The 16,883-nt window shown below is 45.5% G+C and overlaps 1 protein-coding gene across 3 annotated transcripts in view; it reads left to right on the top strand.

Moving 5' to 3' along the window:
- zbtb16a (zinc finger and BTB domain containing 16a) overlaps positions 1 to 16,883 on the top strand; it is a 249,362-nt gene that overhangs the window by 154,084 nt on the left and 78,395 nt on the right. The window contains exon 4 of one of the 3 annotated variants that reach the window (XM_078199026.1): positions 6,335 to 6,421. In XM_078199026.1, coding sequence (XP_078055152.1) covers positions 6,335 to 6,421 — 87 coding nt within the window. Of the gene's footprint in view, positions 1 to 6,334; positions 6,426 to 16,883 lie in introns of all 3 variants that reach the window. The other 2 variants (XM_078199028.1, XM_078199027.1) reach the window with 2 other exon arrangements.

The following is a 16,883-nucleotide window of genomic DNA, read 5'->3' as shown; positions in this document are numbered from 1 at the left end:
TTGTAGACTCGTTTTCACTAAAAGATTTGGGCTGACTGATCAGATAAGCAGTTTCCTGTTTTGCTTGTAGCCACAGTCCGGATTAGAAACAAAGCACAGTACACGTTAGAATCCTTTTCATAATCACACCTACAGACGCCACACCTTTTCAATATTAACATTCTGCCAGTGCGGTTTCAGAACTCTTAACGTTTAATTTTGATTCTGGACTCGCTCTTACATTTTTTGATTTTCAGCCTGAAAAGCAATCAAATGGTTTATATTTTGACCAATTTTTTTTTCCCCCAAATGGGCTGCTCGTTCTATTCTTGGCCTTGTCCGGAGGGTGGGCCACTGACCTGTTACTCAGCTGACATTTCTGTTCGTGAAGAGGGTTAACCATTGACCTACTGGGGCCCGTGCTGATATTTCCTGTCCGTTGACGAAGGGCTGGTTCAGCTTAGATTTTTATTATTGCGTAGATATAAATGGAGTTTACAGTGCAGACACCGACCATTTGGACCAACTGGTCAGTGCAAGTGTTCTTATTTCCTTATCTTCATCTCACCTCATCACCATCTCTTCTTCTTTCCTCCCTCATACAGAGGGCATTCATTCAGCCCATCATGTCTGGCTCTCTGAGCAATTCACTTTGTGCCATTCTTCCCTATAAATGCATCTATATAGCGGGGTGGCGATGGCCTAGTGGTATTATCACTAGAATATTAATCCAGAATCTCAGCTGATGTTCTAGGGACCCGGGTTTGAATCCCGCCATGGCAGAAGGTTGAATTTGAATTCAGTTTTAAAATAATCTGGAATTAAGAATCTTCTGATGACCATGAAACCATTGCCGATTGTCGGAAAAAACCCATCTAGTTCACTCATGCCCTTTTTAGGGAAGGAAATCTGCCATCCTTACGTGGTCTGGCCTACATATGATTCCAGACACACAGCAATGTGGTTGACTCTCAACTGCCTCAGGCAACTAGGGATGGGCAATAAATGCTGTAAGAAGTCTCACAACACCAGGTTAAAGTCCAACAGGTTTATTTGGTAGCCAAAGCCACTAGCTTTCGGAGCGCTGCCCCTTTGTCAGGTAAGTGCGAGTTCTGTTCACAAACAGGGCATATAAAGACACAAACTCAATTTACAAAATAATGGTTGGAATGCGAGTCTTTACAGGTAATCAAGTCTTAAAGGTACAGACAATGTGAGTGGAGAGAGCGTTAAGCACAGGTTAGCGATGTGTATTGTCTCCAGACAGGACCGTTAGTGAAATTTTGCAAGCCCAGGCAAGTCGTGGGCGTTACAGATAGTGTGACATGAACCCAAGATCCCGGTTGAGGCCGTCCTCATGTGTGCAGAACTTGGCTATCAGTCTCTGCTCAGCGACTCTGCATTGTCACGTGTCGTGAAGGCCGCCTTGGAGAACGCTTACCCGAAGATCAGAGGCCGAATGCCCGTGACCGTTGAAGTGTTCCCAACAGGAACACTTGCCTGGTGATTGTCGAGCGGTGATCATTCATCCGTTGTCGTAGCGTCTGCATGGTCTCCCCAATGTACCATGCCTCGGGACATCCTTTCCTGCAGCGTATCGGGTAGACAACGTTGGCCGAGTTGCAAGAGTATGTACTGTGTACCTGGTGGGTGGTGTTCTCATGTGAGATGATGGCATCCATGTCGATGATCCGGCACATCTTGCAGAGGTTGCTGTGGCAGGATTGTGTGGTGTCGTGGTCACTGTTCTCCTGAAGGCTGGATAGTTTGCTGCGGACAATGGTCTGTTTGAGGTTGTGCGGTTGTTTTGAAGGCAAGAAGTGGGGGTGTGGGGATGGCCATGGCGAGATATTTGTCTTCATCAATGACATGTTGAAGACTCCGGAGAAGATGTCGTAGCTTCTCCGCTCCGGGGAAGTACTGGACAACGAAGGGTACTCTGTCCGCTGTGTCCCGTGTTTGTCTTCTGAGGAGGTTGGTGCGGTTTTTCGCTGTGGCGCGTCGGAACTGTCGATCAATGAGTCGAGCGCCATATCCTGTTCATATGAGGGCATCTTTCAGCATCTGGAGGTGTCTGTTGCGATCCTCCTCATCTGAGCAGATCCTGTGTATATGGAGGGCTTGTCCGTAGGGGATGGGTTCTTTAACGTGTTTAGGGTGGAAGCTGGAGAAGTGGAGCATCGTGAGGTTATCTGTGGGCTTACGGTACAGTGAAGTGCTGAGGTGACCGTCCTTAATGGAGATGCATGTGTCCAAGAATGCAAGCGATTCCGGAGAGTAGTCCATGGTGAGTCTGATGGTGAATGAAAACCGCTCGACAATCACCAGGCAAGACTGTTCTCTTGCTGTTGGGAAACACTTCAGCAGTCACGAGCATTCGGCCTCTGATCTTCAGGAAAGCGTTCTCCAAGACGGCCTTCACAACACACGACAACGCAGAGTCGCTGAGCAGAGACTGGTAGCCAAGTTCCGCACACATGAGGACGGCCTCAACTGGGATCTTGGGTTCATGTCACACTATCTGTAACGCCCACGACTTGCCTGGGCTTGCAAAATCTCTCTAACTGTCTTCTCTGGAGATAATACACATCTCTTTAACCAGTGCTTAGCGCTCTCTCCACTCACATTGTCTGTACCTTTAAGACTTGATTACCTGTAAAGACTCGCATTCCAACCATTATTTTGTAGATTGAGTTTGTGTCTTTATCTGCCCTGTTTGTGAACAGAACTCGCACTCACCTGACGAAGTGGCAGCGTTCCGAAAGCTAGTGGCTTTGGCTACCAAATGAATCTGTTGGACTTTAACCTGGTGTTGTGAGACTTCTTACTGTGTTTACCCCAGTCCAACGCCGGCATCTCCATCAATAAATGCCGGCTAGCCAGCGATGCCCATGTCCCATGAATAGAATTATCAAATCCTTACAGTGCAGACAGAGGCCATTCTGCCCATCAAGCCTGAACCGACAATCCTGCCCCAACCCTGTAACCCCACACATTTACCCTGCTAATCTCTCTGACACTAAGGGGCAATTTAGCATGGCCAATCCACCTAACCCACGCATCTTTGGACTGTGGGAGGAAACCGGAGCACCTGGAGGGAACCCAAGCAGACATAGGGAGAAAGTGCAAACTCCACACAGGCAGTGACCTGAGGCCGGAATCGAACCTGGGTCCCTGACCCTGTGAGGCAGCAGTGCTAACCATTGCTGCCGCCCTTCAGTATGTTGTAGGGAAAAATCCCTTGTACCAGTGCATTCAAGGGGTCGAGTCTCAAGGCAAGGTTCAAAGTGTTTTTCTTTATTGTACAATTACTGGGATCCCAGGGAGACCCGCGTAGCCAGCTCAGAAACAGTGGCTTGGCCACGTTGATCTCAACAGTTACACATTCGCTCTGGATATTTATAGGAATCCAAATTTGAGCGGGAACATTTGCTCATACATTTTTACAATACCTAAAAAGTGGCGGGATTCTTTAATTGCTGCCCTGAAGATTTGGCGGGCAGTTTTGATTTGAACAGATTAACACTAAGAATATGTATCCTATCTGGTCAGGAAGTTCCTTGTTAGACTTTGTCAATTTGCATCTGTATGGTGTGTGTCCGAGTTAATGGGACTGTCTGTTCTTGCCCCGGTGTTTTAATGTGTTTCCCATTATCCTCTCGATGTGTCCCCTTATCTAAATCGACCTCCGATGTTTGTGTCTGTATTCTATGCTTGCGAGATTAGATGTTAATGTCATTTTGTCCTGCTGTGTGTAGGGGATTTAATCTAATCTTTTATTCTTTTTATCCTGGTTTGTTAAGTTTCTTTGCCTGCCTTGGCCATTTTATTCCCATAATATTTTATTTACAGTACAGTTGTGCCATATATCCCACTGCCAGGTCTTGACTCGCAGATATCCCGATCTTCTGGCCAAGGGCCGTTTTAAAATGCAGCTTCGTGCTGTTGCTGGGCAGAATAAGGATCTTCCATCAGCTTTGAATTAAAGGTCTCTCAGCTGTGCAGAGGGGGATTTAAACAAATGTCCATTCGGGTGTTCCCCTCTGCATTGTGGGCACGTTATGAATGGTGCCAATCAGTCCAATAAATGAATATGTTTAATGAGGTGAATATTGGTGAGATAATAAAAATATGGCTTTGGAAAATGGCCTACTTCAAAACAATTCTCCCCCCCCCCCCCTACTTCAAAACAATTCCCCCCCCCAAGTCCATTGCTAGGGTACAAGGAAGGACATTCAGCCCCTCAAGGGTACGGAGAGCTGCCTCCAAATGCAGTGAATCATGGGAATTACCCGCTTGCAGATTGATTGAAGTGTAGACAGAGTCAATGGATGGGAGGCTGGTTTGGGTGATGGCTTGGGCTTCATTTATAACCTTTTGTAGTTCCTTGCGGTCTTGGGCAGAGCAGGAGCCATACCAAGCTGTGATACAACCAGAAAGAATGCTTTCTATGGTGCATCTGTAAAAGTTGGTGAGAGTCGTAGCTGACATGCCAAATTTCCTTCGTCTTCTGAGAAAGTAGAAGCGCTGGTGGATTTTCTTAACTATACTGTCAGCATGGGGGGACCAGGACAGGTTGTTGGTGATCTGGACACTTAAAAACCTTAAAGCTTTTGACCATTTCTACGAGTGAACTCGGCATTTTCTTCGAAGGAAGAGTCATATTGGACTTGGAACATTATTCTCTCTCCACAGATGCTGCCAGACATGTTGAGTTTTTGCAGCATTTTCTTAATTTATTTACGGAGTATCTGAGCTGGATTTTGAGTTGAGTTATAGTTTAATAGGAATAAGGTCTTGGGGTGCCTTTACTACCTTCTGGATATTTTGAATGATTAGAATCAGTGACCTGTTGTCAGCGTGGTTAAGTGTCTCTAATGTGAGTCAGCAGCAGGTAGGTTCAAAGCTCAGGCCAATTTGGCCGCACGATCTAAGGTGGCACAAGCAGTGTAGTACTGAAGGAGTGCTCCATTGGAGGATATGCTGCCTTGTCGGACAAGACATCGGCTTCATTGCCTACTCGGGTGGATGTGAAAGATCCCACACTGTTATTTTGAAGAGCAGGGTAGTTTCTCTCCAGTGCCCTGGCCAATAATTACCTCTTAATAATTAAAAACAGTTGATTGCATTATTTATCTGATTGCTGATGTTGGGAGCTTGCTGTGTGCAAATTGGTTGCTGTGTTTTCTACACTACAGCAGCAGCTATATTTACAAAAGGGAATTTGTTGCTTCGAAAGCATTTGGATTATCCTGATGCCTCGAAAGATGCCTTGTAAATGCAAACTCGTCCTTTTTTATGTGGCAGACGCAATAGCTTTTTCTCTCGGGATTGAGTTCATGTCCAACCTGTATATAGATCAGCTGCGAATTTCCTTCTCTCCTTTTAGTTTTGTTCCTCTCTGTCTCTCGGCCATTGCGATACTCAAACTGAAAGTGAACTTGTCATGATCATCTAGCCAGTGGGCATCAACCCATCGTGTTAAACCACTGTCAAATGTGACTGCGAGACGGTAGCACAGTGGTTAGCGTTGCTGCCTCTCAGCACCAGGGACCTGGGTTCAATTCCGGCCTTCGGGTCACTGTCTGTGTGGGGTTTGCACATTCTCCCTGTGTCTGTGTGGGTTTCCTTCGGGGTGCTCCTGTTTCTTCCCACAGTCCAAAGATGCGGGCTAGGTTGATTGGCCATGCTAAATTGACACTAGTGTCAGGGGATTAACAGGGTAAATATGTGGGGTTACGGGAATAGGGCCTTGGTTGGTGCAGACTCAATGGGCCGAATAGCCGCCTCCTGCACTGTAGGGATTCAATGAAAACAAGGATACGGTGAGGGAGAGGGTCTGGGTTGGATACTCTGTCAGAGAATCATAGAATCCCTACAGTGCAAAAGGAGACCATTTGGCCCATTTGAGCCTGCACCGACAACAATCCTACCCAGGCCCTATCTCCGCAATCTCACGTATTTACCCTGCTAGTCTCCCTGACACTAAAGGGCAGTTTATGACCAATTAACCTAACCTGCACATCTTTGGAGTTGGTGTGGACCTAATGGGCCAAATGGCCTCCTTCTGCGCTGTAGGGATTCTGTTCTATGAAATGAACAATTTGATTGAGATGCCAGAATGACGCACAGTTTTGGAAACCGAAATATGCTCTGAAAACATTGTCAACAATTGATGTTTAGGCACTTGCCTGTTGGAGCCTCTTGCTCAGTGTAACACAGTTCATCTGCCTTGCAGCTGTTAAATGATTTTTGCACGATTGTCTTTTCCTCTGATGGATGTGGCAGAAGCCCAGTTATTTGTCATTTTGCAAAAACTTTTTGTCCTAAATTGTTATTTTCTCTCTGCTTCCAGCAGGTGCAAAGGCCTTTGTTTGTGACCAATGTGGAGCACAGTTCTCGAAGGAGGATGCCCTCGAAAGCCATCGTCAGACTCATACCGGTACCTTAAACTTTACCTCAGTGTATCTGATTTGCTAAGAGCAGGTTTTATTGAAGGAACATGTCTTGTTAGTAAAGTGCGAATCAAAGGACGTAAACTGAGCAGGTCATTCAGCAAGACCGAGTTACCGAAGATGTTGGGATAGGTGACCAAAAGCTTGGTCAAAGGGGTAGTCTTTAAGGAGCTTTTCCAAGAAGAGCACGAGGTTTGCATGTGGTGAGCTTTAGGAAGGGAATGGCGGAGCCTAGGCTGAAGGCGCAGCCACCAATAGTGTAACAGTGAAAATCGGGGACGTTCAAGAGACCAGAGTTGAAGGATTGCCGAGATCCCGAAGGGTTAGAGAGCTGGAGGAGGATACTGGACGGCACGGGTGGTGCAGTGGCTAGCGCTGCTGCCTCACAGTGCCAGGGACCTTAGATGACTGTGTGAGGAGCTTGCATGTTCTCCCTGTCTCTGCGTGGGTTTCCTCCAGGTGCTCCAGTTTCCTCCCACAGTCTAAAGATGCGCAGGTTAGGTGGATTGGCCGTGCTAAATTGCCCTTAATGTCACAAGATTTGTCGGTTAGGGGGATTAATAAGGTAAATAAGTGGGTTCTGGGGATAGGGCCTGGGTAAGATGCTCTGTCGGAGAGTCGGTGCAGACTCGATGGGCCCAATGACCGCCTCCTGTATTGTAGCGATCCTATGAGCCAGCATTGGGGAAGAGTAAGATTGTGGAGGGGTTTGAACATAATGAGAATTTAAAAATGGAGGCATTATTAGACAAGATACACCAAAATGTTTAAACATACTGACTTCCTTTATAGCATCAGTATGATGCATTTTAGTCTGTATTACAATATGAGTTTCTGCTGTCATTTCATTATTTTTAATTGAGAATGGTTGGTGAAGAGTCAAATAAAAGGTGGGCTTGATAATGATCGCTCTTCCGTACACCACGAGTCCTTTCTTGCTGTTTGATCACAGCTCCACATTTGGTTTTAGGTTTCCCGATTCAAGATTGGAGTTCCTAGTTTAGATGGAGCTGCAGATTTCTGCAGGAACTTTTATACCCTCGGGTTTCCTCTTTCTGACAACATCATTGGTTGCTCCTACATCAGGTTTTGGCTGCTCTGCATGTTCATTAAGCGGATGGCAATTGTTCCACGTTCAACTGCTGTGGATGAAGCGATATGTTGTCAGAAATATGCTTTAGCACCAACTCCTGGTGAACCATGTACAATGGACACACTCCGGCCTAATATGGAGTACCTTCGGTGTATAATAAGACATTAAGCATGGTTACGTTGAATGGTTAAAGGGAGATGAAGCAAGTGTTCGAAATTAATTTATAAAAGTTTTTGAGGGAAATGGGAGAAACTATTTCCAATGAAAAGTGTCATTGGCAAAGGAGGGCATTTTTTTTTAATGAAACGAAAAATAAATCTGTATTGGAAACTATCAAAAGGATCAGGAATAAATCCAGAGATAGAAGCATAGAAGATAGGAGCAGGAGGAGGCCATTCGGCCCTTCGAGCCTGCTCCACCATTCATCACGATCATGGCTGATCGTCCAATTTATTGGCCTAATCCTGCTTTCTCCCCATAATCTTTGATCCCATTCGCCTCAAGTGCTATAATCTCGCCGCCTCTTGAATACATTCAATGTTTTGGCATCAACTACTTCCTGTGGTTTTGAATTCCACAGGCTCACCACTCTTTTGGGTAAAGAAATGTCTCCGCATCTCCGTCCTGAATGGTCTACCCCGAATCCTCAGACTGTGACCCCTGGTTCTGGACTCCCCCACCATCGGGAACATCCTCCCTGCAGCTACCCTGTTTAATCCTGTTAGAATTTTATAAGTATGAGAGCCCACTCATTCAGATGCACAGGTTAGGTTGATTGGCCATGCTAAATTGCCCCTTAGTGTTCCAAGGTGTGTAGATTAAGGTGATTAGTGGGGTAAATATGTGGGGTTACGAGGATAGGGCGTGGGTAAGATGCTCTGTCGAAGAGTAGATGCAGGCTTGATGGACCGAATGGTCTTCTGCATTGTAGGGATTCCATGAATAACCTAAGACAATGCCATCATTTTCTGTAAAGTTTGAAATATTCTGTACCAATAACAACACATTTTCATAGCAATAGGTAGTTTACAAGTCTACTTTTGCTGAAAAATATTCTTTGGATGGACAATCTCCTCCCCCCTCGAGCTTTTTTGTAAAAAAGAGCTTTAAAACATTGAGTTGCAAGTGGCTTGTTTAACTCCTGTTAGCTGCCAATAATCTATTTATATTGGCCAGAAGTGTGCGGGTCAGAGAGTTAATGTTGCAAAATGATTCTGCAAAGGTCACTTCTTTTTTGTGACGTTAACTCTTCTCCCCGACCCAACCTCGGAAAATGTTAGCTACCCCTTGGGCAAAATGACTCCATCTATCTTCACAAATAAGACAAATGGGCTTCCAATCAATGGGCAGTGCTAGAAATGTCACTGGTGCATCAACATTCTGGAACTGTCACCAACCCATGCCCCCTCTCCTGAACATCACATTGCAGAACAGAAATAGAGTTAGTAGATTTGAGCAGGTCATCATGAGCCAGCAGTTGTGTGGGCTAAATGGTGTCAAGTTCATAAACAGACTTACAAGCCCAGTCAACAAATAACAATGAGCGACATCTTCAGAGTTTAGCCAGCAGCAGCCCGGCCTATTGCTGATCATTGCAGTGTCGCTCTGTTCCCTTTTCCCTCCAGCCATCTCTCTACATCACTATTACACTAACAACCTGCATTTATATAGCGTCCTTTGGTGTGGTAAGAGATGTGAAGGCAAAAAAAAGGTCAAGCAGAATTCTTAAGGAAATGTTAGGACATTTAGCATAATGGCACAGTGGTTAGCTCTGCTGCCTCTCAGCGCCGGGGACCCGGGTTCAATTCCGGCCTTGGGTGACTGTGTGGAGTTTGCGTATTCTCCCCGTGTCTGCGTGGGTTTCCTCTGGGTGCTCCGGTTTCGTCCCACACTCCAAGGATGTGTGGGTTAGGCTGATTGGCCGTGCTGAATTGCCTCTTAGTGTCAGCGGTAAATAGAGGGTAAATAAGACCTGGCTGGGATTGTTGTTGGTGCAGGCACGATGGGCCAAATGGCCGCCTCCTGCACTGTAGGGATTCTATGATTAATAGATCGAGGGTGACTCAATGAGGCTGAAGTAGCAAAACACTTTATTGCGAATGAATAAATAAGTGTTTACACTAATAGGGTCAGACAGAATAACTTTGCAACTATACAACACTCCTCCCTGCACCAACTGAGGACCCTCCCTGACCCGGGATACGCACCCTTGCACTTGATTGGCTCAGCTTCCTGCCTCGACACTCCATAGGATCTGACCAGATCACAGGATCCTCAGATCACCCCTGAGGGGCCACGCTACCTCCACTCCCCATCTTCCTCGACAGAATTCAGTTCATCACCCTATCAAAATGGATGCCAGTGATGTTCTCTTGTACTGTCCTTGACCCGTTTTTATTAACCATTGTTGAATGTATGAGGAAAAGCTCCAAGTGGCTCCACGTCTGATAGACATTGGGAAGGCATCTCAATATTATAGACTAAGCCACATGACATCCAACAGAAAATACCTCAAATTTCTACTTTGTCCAAAGTCATGTGATTAATTGTTAACAAGATAAATGATAACTTGTATTTATATGGCAACTTTAATAACCTCAAAGCATCGCAAGAGGCTTACCAACCCATGAAGCACTTTTTGAATAGCAGTTACTTTATTGTTGGAAATCCAGGAGCCAAATTGTGCACAGCAAGATCCCAAAGGCAGCACTGTATTAATGACCAGATCATTTTTTTTTGGTGATCCTAGTTCACGAATAAATATTGGCCAGGGAACTGGAGATAACTCTTTCTGCCAATACTGCCATGGGATATTTTATCTCCACCCCTGAGAGAGCAAACGGGGTTCTGGTTTAACACCCTCACCTGAATTTGGACTGTGCAAGACTTCCCCGATACTGGGACTGTCAGACTGGGATTAGTACTCAAATCCTCCTGATTGGGACTCACTGACTGGGTCAAAGCTGACAACTTTGCTTGTGTTGAATAACATAGAAATGCTTGATGTCCTCTGTGGGATAGCCAATGTTTGAAGTTGCTCCATTGGCGGTCCTCAAAGAAATTGAAAGACGGAGGCTGAGAGGCGAACTGATAGAAGTTTATAAAATTATGAGGGGTATTGCTAGGGTGAACAGTTGGAAGCTTTTTCCCAGGGCAGGAATGACAATTACAAGGGGGCACAAGTTCATGGTAACGGGGGGGAAAGGTTCAGTGGAGATGTGCGGGGCAAGTTTTTACACAGAGGGTGGTGGGGGCCTGGAATGCGCTGCCAAGTGAGGTGGTTGAGGCAGTTACATTAGCGAGATTTAAGACTTATTTGGATAGACACATGAACAGACGGGGAATAGAGGGATAGAGGTGGTTTGTTTCGATAGGACAATGTGATGGATGCAGGCTTGGAGGGCCGAAGGGCCTGTGCTGTATTGTTCTTTGTTCTCACCTCGATGAATGCAAAATATACCAAATTTTAAATGATTTCCTGGGCCAGTGGCAGTTTTGAAGAAATGTTTACAAATGGCCACCAATGGAGAAGACCCCTTTGATTTCGATTTATTTTTGTCACATGTATCGGGGTACAGTGAAAAGTATTGTTTCTTGAGCGCTATACTGACAAAATGTACCGTTCATAGAGTACATAGAGGAGAAGGAAAGAAGAGGGTACAGAATATAGTGTTGTAGTCATAGGTGGATGTAGAGAAATATGAGGTAGGTGCATTCAAAAGTCTGATGGCAGCAGGGAAGAAGCTGTTTTTGAGTCGGTTGGTACATGACCTCAGACTTTTGTATTCTTTTCTTGACAGAAGAAGATAGAAGAGAGTAAGTGACTGGTTGAATGGATCTCTGCAATGTGACAGTATTGGAATTATTTATAATAACACATGGTGTCCTCAGTTTATTTATGAATGTTTTGTGAGTTGTGATCAAGCTTGCAGGAAAAACAATCCAGTCAACTCGAGTATATTTTGGTGATGGAGAATTCTCCTCTTTCATTTTAAACCCTTTGACCGACTGTCCAGTCGCTATTCCTGGGCCATGATGAGTCAACAGCTTTTCCAAAATGATTCCACCACCGCAACCCGATAGGGTCCCTGGCTCCTCGAGGCTGATCTGTTTTTGTGTTGATGTGACATCAACTCCAGATCCTGGGTGATGAGATGCCACCACTGCGAGGGTATTGCTAAACCACACCACGTCTATTTCAGTTCAGCAAGAGAATCCAAGAAGGTTTTTCACTCGTGACTGTTCAGAGACCAGCAACACCAACAAGAGGGAGTTGGGTCTTTGCACTTCTCCTCCGGAGCTCCACCTAGGACAGAGTGTGGTCCTGGGGGTTCCCCTGCTGCCTGGAATGTGGTAATATGCAACTGGAAGTGGTTCAGAGCTGCCAGATAAGGATGGGCCCAGTTTAACCCCAAATGTGGGCAGTGTTAGTTGTGTTAATGTTCAAAATGCTACGATTAACCTAGCATTGCTGAGCTAAAGGGTCTAAGGGGAGATCAGTGGGGGTGTCTGATTTTGATTCAGAAACTCCAGCTGTGAGCGCAGATGTGTGGATATTGAGTGGGGACAGGGTCAGATTCTGATGCCCCATCCTGAAACCTCAAGCCTTGTGAATTAAGTACAACAGATTTATTTGGTACCATGAGCTTTCGGAGTGCTGCTCCTTCAACAGGTGAGTGGTGTTGTGAGACTTCTTACTGTGCCCATCCTAGCCCAATGCCGACATCTCCACACCTTGTGAATTAAGAACAGGCGTTGGGTGAAAGAAAAAAGCTTTTCACTTGAGGATGGAGTGGATCGTCAGAAGCTTTTTCCCAGGGTGGGAGAGTCAATTACTCGGGGGCACAGGTTTAAGGTGCGAGGGGCAAGGTTTAAAGGAGATGTACGAGGCAAGTTTTTTTTACACAGAGAGTGGTGGGTGCCTGGAGCTCACTGCGGGGGGAGGTAGTGGAAGCAGATACGATACTGACTTTTAAGAGTCGTCTGGACAAATACATGAACAGGATGGGAATAGAGGGATATGGTCCCAGGAAGGGTAGAGGGCTTTAGTTCACACATGCAGCAGGCTTGGTTGGCCGAAGGGCCTGTTCCTATGCTGTAATTTTCTTTGTTCTTCTATAAGTCCTTAACATATTTTCAGGACATCCCAAGGTGCTTTACCAGTTAAGTACTTTTTGAAGTGTAATCACTGTTGTCACGTAGAAAACGCGGTGGTCTAAATTTATGCACAGCAAGCTCCCATAAGCAGAAATATGATGACCAGAAAACCTGTGTAAGTGATATTGACCAGGATTCTAGGAAGAATATCCAATTCTAATCTTCGATACAACGCCGTGGGAGTGTTTGCATCCAGCTGAGAGAGCAGTCTGGAGCGTCTGTTTGACGTCTCAGCCGAAAGATGGCACCTCCAACTGTGCATGCTGAGATCTAGCACTGGAGTGCCAGTTCAGATTTCGCACATGGGCCATTGGAGTGGATTTGAACATCAGACTTTCTGACACAAAGCGTGTGGCACTCACTGAGCAATGGCTGACGTGAGTGAGGTGCGACAAAAATAGTAAATGCTGGAAAATCTCAGCAGGTCTGACAGAATCTGTGGGGAGAGAATCGAGCCAACGTTTCGAGTTTAGGTGACCCCTCGTCAGAGCTGTAAGTGAGGTGCTAGTGGGCTGCCAATGTAACCATACCCAGTGCTAATTCCCTGCTTCTTTTCCCATCACCTTTGCTGCAGTCATCAAAAATATGGTCAATTGTGCAGGTTCATAGTGTTGATGGATACATAGCGAGCTTTAAAACTGGATTCCATCATACGTTTTAGCGCAACATGTTGTCTGCATTGAGTTACTGTAATCCCTACATGTAACAAAAAGTTGAATTCAGCCAATTCTCGCAACAAAAAGTTGCCATCAGTAAAAATGACCATGCAGTTGATTGTTGTAAAAACCCAGTTGGTTCACTTCATGTCCTTTAGGGAAGGAAACCTGTCATCCCCACTTAGTCTGGCCTTTTTGTGATTCCAGTCCTCTTGTAGGAGAGATCAAAACTGGGAGTCTGATAAACATTGTTTAAGACGGTCACTAATAAATCCAGTAAGGAATTCAGGAGAAATGTCTTCACCCAGGGACAGTTTAGAATCTGAAATTCACTGCCACGTAGAGTGGCCGGAGCAAATGGCATATATGGGGAAGAAATAACATCTCACAAGTGGCCATGGCCTAGTGGTATTATCGCTAGACTATTAATCCAGCTAATGTTCTGGGGACCCGGGTTCGAATCCCACCAAGGCAGATGGTGGAATTTGAATTCAATTTTTAAAAATCTGGAATTAAGAATCTACTGATGACCATGAAACCATTGTCGATTGTCGGAAAAACCCATCTGGTTCACTCATGACCTTTGCCTTCCTTACCTGGTCTGGCTTACATGTGACTTCAGAGCCACAGCAATGTGGTTGACTCTCAATTGCCCTCGAAGGGCAACTAGGGATGGGCAATAAATGCTGTAAGAAGTCTCACAACACCAGGTTAAAGTCAGATGGAAGGGGCAGCGCTCCGAAAGCTTATGGTATTTGCTACCAAATAAACCTGTTGGACTTTAACCTGGTGTTGTGAGACTTCTTACTGTGCTTACCCCAGTCCAACGCCGGCATCTCCACATCAATAAATGCTGGCCAGCCAGCAACACCCCTGTCCCACAAATGAATAAAAAAAGGATTAAAATATCACAAGTGCCATCTCCAATGAGAGAAAATCTCACTACCTCCCCTTGACGAGCAATGGGACCATTATCCCTGAAGACCAACCCCCCACCCCCACATAGTGATAACTGCTACACTCTGCCAGGTGGGCCCTGATGTCACCTGAACCCCCACTTAAAGCAGGTTTACGCCATTGTAGCGCTCCAGTGAATTGATCCAATGAATAAGTTTTGTCATGCGCCATCCTGTGCGTCACAAATGCAACATTTATAGAGAAGTGTTGCAACGTTCAATCGTACTAAAATATGCTGCAAACACTGGGCGTGGCGGCGGAAGCGGATCTGGGACTTGCCTTCCTGTTTCTCTTTTTGATCTGAATTTCTAACGACGATGCCTTCGAACAGTTAAAAAGCTGGAGGAGTTTGAGTTTCTTTTATTTGAGATGATGATCTTGATTACGCTGCTCCATCCCGTCTCTTCTTGTGCTATTACTGGTCTCTTTTATGTGTTTTGTTAGGCTGATGAAAATGTACCTTTAATGTTTTGCCCCTGTCAGACTTGGCATTGCGGGGGCAAAGTGTATATTGCTGCTTTAGTGTTTGGTTGCAGATGAATACAGAATGTCCAAGCAATGTGCCTTCAAATATCAAAGGGGATTTGGATAATGTTTCTGTGCTTGTGCCAGGCATTTTAGTGGAAAAGTGTTGGACAGCAGCAGGTATTCACCGTAATGTCAAATGTGACGTGACACAAGCGCACGCCATGTGTTCTGTCCCAGAGGCATTATCCTGCTCTAATCCAGGTTCGATTCCGGCCTCGGGTCACTGTCGGTGTGAAGTTTGCACGTTCTCCCCGTGTCTGCGTGGGTTTCCTCCGGGTGCTGCGGGTTCCTCCCACATTCCAAAGATGTGCAGGTCAGGTGGATTGGCCATGCTAAATTGTCCCTTAGTGTCAGGGGGATTGGAAGGGTAAATACTCGGGGATCATGGGGATAGGGCCTGGGAGGGATTGTTGCTGGTGCAGGCTCGATGGGCCGAATGGCCTTCTCCTGCACTGTAGGGATCGTATGATTCTATGAATATGAGTGAAAGATTATCATGTATTCAACATTGCATCTGTGCCTACTTGCTGTCAACCTTTTCAATTATAAATTGCAGTAGCCACATTTAGAATGGGAAAATAGCCTGTGATAAACATTACCCCACTATAATTGCAACCTCTTGGATTTTAATTGCAGTATAAGTTTGCATGGGATTTGCTCAGGAATAAGATACAGGCAGCAGGATGTTTGGGCAGCTTAGGTCCTAGGCGCTGGAGTTCCTGCCCCGAGTTCCCTCCTTCGCTCGCGCACTCGCTCGCTCGCAAGCTCACTCACAAGCACACTCTCCCTCCCTCTCCTCTAAGTTGATTGTGAAAATGTCCCTCCTTGACCAATAGTCACCTTTTAGTCACCTGTCTTAACATTGCCTTCTTTGGCTCTGTATCAAATCTTTCTTTCTGATCTTGTGAAGCATCTTGGGATGTTTTACTGCATCATACAATCCCTACAGTCCAGAAGAGGCCATTCGGCCCATCAGGTTTGCACAGACCCTCTGAAAGAGCAACTTACACATGCCCTCTCCCTCCTGCCCTATCCCTGTAACCCCACAAATTTACCATGGCTAATCTATCTAACCCAAACATCTTAGGACGCTAAGGGGCAATTTAGCATGGCCAATCCACCTAACCCGCACATCTTTGGACTGTGGGAGGAAACCGGAGCACCCGGAGGAAACCCACGCAGACACGGGGAGAATATGCAAACTCTGCGCGCACAGTCACCCAAAGGCTGGAATTGAACCCGGGTCCTTGGCGATGTGAGACAGCAGTGCTAACCAGCGCGCCCCCTCAAGGAACAACAAAATTGCAAGTTATGGGTAAGGCAAAACTGGGAAGTGATCCTGGTTATTTTTTTAAATGAACTGGTTACAATATTATTTCTGGCTTTGAAAACACGGATTATTGCGGTATAATCAAACGTTTGTATTTGTAATGAAAATCTAGTAGTTTTTATCAAAAAATACACCGTTAAATACTTGTTTGATAAATAGGAGTTGGGAATGATCCCACAGAATTCCGATCTGGATCATTGGTAAGGCCACACTTGGAATACTGTGTATAGTTCTGGTCACCCTATTATAGAAAGGATATTATTAAACTAGAAAGAGTGCAGAAAAGATTTACTGGGATGCTACCGGGACTTAATGGTTTGAGTTATAAAGAGAGCTGGATAACCTGGGATTTTTTTCTCTGGACGAAGGAGGCTGAGGGGTGATCTCATAGAGATCTATAAAATAATGAGGGGCATAGATCAGCTAGATAGTCAATATCTTTTCCCAAAGGTAGGGGAGTCTAAAACTAGGGCGCATAGGTTTAAGGTGAAAGCCATTGGTGTGCTATAATCATAATAACTGAGCATTTTGAAATATCTGGAGAGGTGTAAATAACATTTGTTTAACAAGGTGGACCTCAGTGTAAGTCACAACAATAGGTCCCTGTACCTGAGCAGTGTCCATGGTGGACAAATGTCTCTCTGATGCCTTTTTAGGATTCAACTTGCAGTGTGGAACATCAACCCCTTCAATAGATGGGCCGGTGGCACAATGGAAACACGTCTGAC

Source organism: Mustelus asterias, chromosome 27 (genome assembly GCF_964213995.1).
Source record: "Mustelus asterias chromosome 27, sMusAst1.hap1.1, whole genome shotgun sequence".
NCBI lineage: Eukaryota > Metazoa > Chordata > Chondrichthyes > Carcharhiniformes > Triakidae > Mustelus > Mustelus asterias.
This window is presented reverse-complemented; position numbering and strand designations above follow the sequence as displayed.